This window comes from Heterodontus francisci, chromosome 43 (genome assembly GCF_036365525.1).
Source record: "Heterodontus francisci isolate sHetFra1 chromosome 43, sHetFra1.hap1, whole genome shotgun sequence".
Taxonomy (NCBI): Eukaryota; Metazoa; Chordata; class Chondrichthyes; order Heterodontiformes; family Heterodontidae; genus Heterodontus; species Heterodontus francisci.
The window spans coordinates 29,426,305-29,433,765 of record NC_090413.1 but is presented as its reverse complement, the minus strand read 5'-3'; the positions used below and the strand labels follow the sequence as shown (position 1 = coordinate 29,433,765).

General features: G+C 49.8%; 1 protein-coding gene across 2 annotated transcripts in view; it reads right to left on the bottom strand.

Moving 5' to 3' along the window:
• The window catches only part of gtf2f1 (general transcription factor IIF, polypeptide 1), a 163,549-nt gene that overhangs the window by 150,763 nt on the left and 5,325 nt on the right, over positions 1 to 7,461 (bottom strand). For both annotated transcript variants that reach the window (XM_068021332.1, XM_068021331.1), the window contains exons 7-10: positions 6,544 to 6,746; positions 5,399 to 5,552; positions 4,930 to 4,991; positions 4,646 to 4,774 (exon numbers count right to left, since the gene is read on the bottom strand). In XM_068021332.1, the coding sequence (XP_067877433.1) occupies positions 4,646 to 4,774; positions 4,930 to 4,991; positions 5,399 to 5,552; positions 6,544 to 6,746 (548 nt within the window). The remainder of the gene's footprint in view (positions 1 to 4,645; positions 4,775 to 4,929; positions 4,992 to 5,398; positions 5,553 to 6,543; positions 6,747 to 7,461) is intronic.

The window sequence follows — 7,461 nt, the reverse complement described above, 5'->3', positions numbered from 1 at the left end:
CGAGGGACCCCAGACACAAACACACACAGAGCGAGGGACCCCAGACACAAACACACAGAGCGAGGGACCCCAGACACACACAGCGAGGGACCCCAGACACACACACAGAGCTAGGGACCCCAGATACACACACACACACAGAGCGAGGGACCCCAGACACACACACACAGACAGAGTGAGGGACCCCAGACACACACACACACAAACAGAGTGAGGGATCCCAGACACACACACACACAAACAGAGTGAGGGACCCCAGACACACACACACACATACAGAGTGAGGGACCCCAGACACACACACACACACAACAGAGTGAGGGGCCCCAGACACACACAGACACAGACAGAGTGAGGGACCCCACAGACAGAGTGAGGGACCCCAGACACACACACACACACACACACACACACACACAGAGTGAGGGACCCCACACACAGAGTGAGGGACCCCAGATACATACACACACAGAATGAGGGACCCCAGATACACACACACACACACACACACACAGAGTGAGGGACCCCAGACACCCACACACAGAATGAGGGACCCCAGACACACACAGACACAGACAGAGTGAGGGACCCCAGACACACACACACACACACACACACACACACACACACACACAGAGTGAGGGGCCCCAGACACACACACAGACAGAGTGAGGGACCACACACAGTCACAGACAGAGTGAGGGACCACACACACACACACACACAGAGTGAGGGGACCCAGACACACACACACACAGAGTGAGGGGCCCCAGACACACACACACACACACACACAGTGAGGGGCCCCAGACACACACAGACACAGACAGAGTGAGGGACCCCACACACACACAGACACAGACAGAGTGAGGGACCCAGACACACACAGACACAGACAGAGTGAGGGACCACACACACACAGACACAGACAGAGTGAGGGACCCCACACACACACAGACACAGACAGAGTGAGGGACCCAGACACACACACACACACACACACACACACACACACAGAGTGAGGGACCCCAGACACAGACAGAGTGAGGGACCCCAGACACACACACACACACACACACACACACACACACACAGAGTGAGGGACCCCAGACACACACACACACACACACACACACACACACACACAGAGTGAGGGACCCCAGACACAGACAGAGTGAGGGACCCCAGACACACACACACACACACACACACACACACACACACACACAGAGTGAGGGGCCCCAGACACACACAGACACAGACAGAGTGAGGGACCACACACAGACACAGACAGAGTGAGGGACCACACACACACACAGAGTGAGGGGACCCAGACACACACACACACACACACACACACACACAGTGAGGGGCCCCAGACACACACACACACACACACAGACAGAGTGAGGGACCCAGACACACAGACACAGACAGAGTGAGGGACCCCAGACAGGAGATCAATATCTTTGCGGGGAGGTTTGCTAGTACTACTCGGGAGGGTTTAAACTAATCTTGCAGGGGGGATGGGACCCAAAGTAGTAGTCTCTCCGATGAGGTAGTTGAGGCAAATGTAGAGGTTAAAGCAAGTCCAGTAGGCAGGCCGGGCAGGGGCAGGACACGGAGCGTGGAAGGTCTGGTAGGCTAAACTGCATTTACTTTAATGCAAGACGCCTTACAGATAAGGCAGATGAACTCAGAGCATGGATCGGTACATGGGATTGTGATATTATAGCTATTACGGAAACGTGGTTGAGGGATGGGCAGGACTGGCAGCTCAATGTTCCGGGGTACCAATGCTTCTGTCGTGACAGAGGTGGAGGTAAGAGAGGAGGGGGAGTTGCACTATTGATTAGGGAGGACATCACGGCAGTACTTAGACAGGATATCCCGGGGGGAATGTCCAGCGAGGCCATTGGGTAGAACTTAAAAATAAGAAAGGGGTGATCACTTCGATGGGATTATACTATAGGCCCCCCAATAGTCAGAGGGAAGTGGAGGAGCATATATGTAGGGAAATCACAGATAGGTGTAGGAATTATAGGGTTGTAATAGTAGGTGATTTTAACTTCCCTAATATTGACTGGGACTGCCTTAGTGCTAAGGGATCAGATGGGGAAGAATTTGTTAAGTGTGTCCAGGATAGTTTTCTGAAGCAGTATGTGGATGGCCCTACTGGAGAAGGGGCTACACTCGACCTCCTCTTAGGAAATGAGGATGGGCAGGTGGTTGATGTGTCAGTGGGGGAGCACTTTGGGACCAGTGACCATAACTCTATTAGCTTCAAGATAGTTATGGAAAAGGATAGGACTGGTCCTCAGGTTGAAGTCCTAAATTGGGGGAAGGCTAATTTCGATGGCATCAGACAGGAACTCTCAAAAGTTGAATGTTTACAGGTAAAGGGATATCTGGCAAGTGGGAGGCTTTTAAAAGTGAGATAGGAAGAGTTCAGGGCCGGCATGTTCCTGTTAGATGGAAGGGCAAGGCTGGCAAGTTTAGGAAACCTTGCTTGACGAGGGATATTGAGGGTCCAGTCAGGACAAAGAAGGAGGCATATGTCAGGTATAGGCAGCTGAGATCAAGCTGAGTCCCTCGAGGAGTATAGGGGATGTAGGACTACACTTAAGGAGGAAATTAGGAGGGCGAAAAGGGGCCATGAGATTTCCCTGGCAGATAAGGTAAAGGAGAATCCTAAAAGATTCTCTAAGTATATTAAGAGTACAAGGGTAGCTAGGGAGAGAGTAGGTCCCCTTAAAGATCAGTGTGGTAATCTATGTGTGGAGCCACGGGAAATGGGTGAGGTCTTAAATGAATACTTCTGGTCTGTATTTACCGTGGAGAAGGTCATAGAAGCTAGTGAGTTCAAGGGAGGGAACAGCGATATCCTGCAGCATATCAACATTACAAAGGAGGAGGTGTTGGAGGTTTTGAAGAGCATTAAGGTGGATAAATCCCCAAGGCCTGACCAGGTGTATCCTAGGATGCAATGGGAAGCAAGGGAGGAGATTGCTGGGGCCCTGGCAGAGATTTTTGTATCATCGTTAGCCACGGGTGAGGTACCGGAAGACTGGAGGATAGCTAATGTTGTGCCTTTATTTAAGAAGTGCAGCAGGGATAAGCCAGGGAACTACAGGCGGTGAGCCTTACATCAGTGGTGGGAAAGTTATTGGAAGGGATTCTGAGAGACAGGATTTATATGCATTTGGAAAGGCATGGTCTGATTAGGGATAGTCAGCATGGCTTTGTTCGTGGGAAATCTCACGAATTTGAGTGAGTTTTTTGAGGTGACCAAGAGGATTGACAAGGGCAGGGCAATGGATGTTGTCTCCATGGACTTTAGCAAGGCCTTTGACAAGGTCCCGCATGGTAGGCTGGTCCAGAAGGTTCAAACACATGGGATCCAGGGTGAGCTAGCCAATTGGATTCAAAATTGGCTTGGTGATAGGAGGCGGAGGGTGGTAGTGGAGGGTTCTTTTTCAGATTGGAGGCCGGTGACCAGTGGTGTGCCGCAGGGATCAGTGCTGGGCTCTCTGTTGTTTGTCATATATTAATGACTTGGATGTGAATGTAAGGGGCATGATTAGTAAGTTTGCAGATGACACCAAAATTGGTGGTATAGTGGACAGTGAAGAAGGTTGTCTAAGGTTACAACAGGATATAGATAAACTGGGAAAGTGGGCAAGAGACTGGCAAATGGAATTTAATGCAGACAAGTGCGAAGTGATGCATTTTGGGAAGTTAAACCAGGGCAGGACATATACAGTGAATGGCAGGGCCCTGGGGAGTGTTGTTGAGCAGAGACCTTGGGATGCAAGTACATAGTTCCCTGAAAGTGGCAACACAGGTAGACAGGGTGGTGAAGAAGGCGTATGGCATGCTTGCCTTCATCGGCCGAGGCACTGAGTACAAGAGTTGGGACGTCATGTTACAGTTGTACATAACGTTGGTTAGGCCGCATTTGGAGCACTGTGTGCAGTTCTGGTCGCCGCACTACAGGAAAGATGTGATTAAGCTTGAGAGGGTGCAGACAAGTTTCACAAGGATGTTGCCTGGTTTGGAGGACTTGAGTTATAAAGAGAGATTGGATAGGCTGGGTCTGTTTTCCCTGCAGCGAAGGAGGCTGAGAGGGGACATGATAGAGGTATATAAAATTATGAGAGGCATAGATAGGGTAGATAGCCAGAGTCTGTTTCCCATGGTAGGGGTGACTGAAACTAGAGGGCATAGATTTAAGTTAAGAGGGAGGAGGTTTAAAGGGGATCAAAGGGGTACATTTTTCACAGAACAGTGGGTATCTGGAATGAGCTGCTAGAGGAGGTGGTGGAGGCAGGAACAGTAGCAACATTTAAGCGGCATCTGGACAGGTACTTGAATGAGCAAAGCCTAGAGGGATATGGAATTAATGCAGGCAGGTGGGATTAGTATAGATAGGCATTATGGTCGGCATGGATGCGGTGGGCCGAAGGGCCTGTTTCTATGCTGTACGACTCTATGACTCTATGACACACACAGTCAGTTTGAGGGACCCCAGACAGAGAGACACACAAACACACACACAGACACAGAGTGAGGGACCCCAGACACATACAGATACACAAAGAGCAGGAAGTGAAGCTTCAGCTGGGAAAAGGATTCCGATCCTCACCTTTTTTCTTCTTTTCCCTCTTCTCGGTGGCTGCAGATTTTTTCTCATCATCTTCCTCATCTTTTTCTTCATTTGGTTTCTCCTCGTCACTCTCTTCACTGCTGTCTGATGCAGGGCTCTCATCAATTCCTGAAAAACAATTCCTCAACAAGTCGAAACCCATTCACCAACACAACTGGGGTGGAGAGGGAGCAGCAGAGTGGGGAGGGAAGAGTGGGGAGGGAAGAGTGAGGTGGGGGGGGTGATAGGGGGAGGGGTAGGGGACAAGTGGTGTCACCAAATACCTTTCGGCCCATCCTCTTCTTTATTGGCCTTCACTTTTTCAGTTTCCTCTTCATTATTCTCACTATAAATCAGATGGAAAAGCATTTGTAAAATGCTCCTTGGGTTTCAGATCAATCTGGTTCGTTCATCCAGCACATGTTATATCTGCTCCCCAGTCCCACTGCATGCAGCCTCCCAGCATCCACCCGAACCCAGTGTTTCCCAGGCTCCGAGCTCCTGCTGGAATGTGTTGGAGATGGAAACGGCATCAGGATTGGGATCGGGTAGGATGCCCCCCACAGCTAAATATCCTGCCAAAACTCAAGTGTTTAGGCCCACACACAAACAATGGCCAACTGGGCAATGTCACAGTGCAGCTTAGTGCTATGGTGCAGTGTCCCAGAAGATTCAGCACCTTCAGGGGAGCACCCAAGATGACTGTGGAGAAATCATATTCAGCACAAAAGCCATAAACAAGAGACCAAATACCTAGATTCATCATCGGAGATATAATCCACCTCCTGGCCCTCGAAATCTCCATCATCACTGTCCTCAAACGCCTCATCATCTGAGCCCTTCTTCTTCTTTTTCTTGGCTCCAGCTTTCCCTTTCTTCTGGCCCTTTGTATCCTTTTTCCCATCTCCTGGAAACGGCAAACCAAGTCTCACATCAAATCAGCGAAACAAAAACAGTCCTGGAGACCCACCCCGGGCTGAGACAATGACCCAGGGCCCCACACTGCAGGAGACAGTGACCCAGGGCCCCACACTGCCAGACCCACCCCAAGCCAGGAAACAGTGACCCAGGCTCCCTGCCCCAGAACCTGCAGGAATAGAAACCTGAAGATCTGGGGAGTCTGACTAGATTTAGTTTAATTTGATCAAACTGTTTAGCCCAGTGGAGTCCCCACTATCTGGAATAACAGAGGGGACATTCCTGGTGGAAACTAGACATCGGATTACAATCAGGGCTGTGCAAATATGGTCTTATACTTGTAGCAACATCCAGCCCATAACCTATCCCACCCGGTCCTGGGACAGTTACAAGATGAGCGGCTGGGAGATGCGATATGCTGATGATCAGCAGGCCTGATGTCAGTAGTAGGGGCAATAGCAACAGGACTCGGAATAGGAATAGGATGGGATAACTCTCTAATTGTGCTTCCTGACCCGTGACACATTTATTTTTCAAGGATGTTGACAAGATACCTCCCCATCATTATTTCCCCTCCATGCAGCCCCAAGCAGGCCCCTGGTGAGACTGCTCTTGGCTGGGATACACAGGCCTCTGTTGAGACTGCGCTTGGCTGGGATACACAGGTCTCCGGAGAGACTGCGCTTGGCTGGAATACACAGGCCCCTGGTGAGACTGCACTTGGCTGGAATACACAGGCCTCCAGTGAGACTGTGCTTGGCTGGAATACATAGGCCTGTGGTGAGACTGCGTTGGCTGGAATACACAGCATGAGCTCAAGGATTGTCATATATCCCGAACTCTGTCTGCTCTCAGCACCACTCGACTAATGGGGAAATCAGCAGTACACGCTACCTTCTCAAACTGCTCAACACAGACAGGGCAGCGAGGACAGGGGCAATGGGAGAGACTTGCGAGTCATGCGGCATCTGGTCACTCACTGTCCTCGTCACTCTCCTCGTCATTCTCGTCTGAGCTCATTTCCAGGTCATCTTCCAGGTCATGGATTCGCAGGTCATTTCCCTTTCGTTTTTTCTCTTTCCCTTTCTTTACCTTCTCTTCTTCCTCATCCCCATCATCTCGGTCCTGATCCTTCAGCCTCTTCTGTAGCATGATGCTGAAATGATTCACCACCTTGTTGCGTCTGAACGATGGTGTCCGTGTTTAAGGGTTCCGTGATGTTTGAAGGAAGAGAAAAATGATAAGTTACAAAAACAGAAATCACAGAAAAGACTAAACTCGTGTGATGAACTGCAACAATCAGCCTGTTCCTTTAAGGTCTCTCTCTCAGCACTGCCCATGATACAGAAGAGGTGGTGTAGGTGTGGGGAACAGGCAGATACTGCTCTGTAACCCATAGCAAGGCTGGCTGGCTGGCTGACTCATCCCCTCTGTGAAAGAGTGACTGAGCGAGCTCTGCTCTGATTTCACCCCCAGCAAGGTCCCCAATTACACCCAGGGTCAGTTACTTGGGAGAGGGGCAGGAAAGCTCAGCCAGGGGTCCCCTCCAGATTGGGAATTAGTGACCCTGACGTGTAAGTAGGAATGGACTTGGTTTCGACTTCCCCACGATCAAGCAAGTCTGCCTGTTAAAAATAAACATTAACTTTAATTCTAAACATTGGTTAATCTCCAATGATGAGGATGTAGGATAACTGAACCAGGGTCGGCAGTTATAATTCAGTCTCCAATGTAAAGTCAGTCCTTTTTTTCACTTTACAAATTCATATGACAATATTTGGAAATTATCTACGTAAACTTGTCACACTGTAATCACAGCCTCACAGCAGAGGCGCTAACAGGAGTTATGTGACAATGCAGAGTGAACACATGATGCACATCAATATCTATATAGCTTC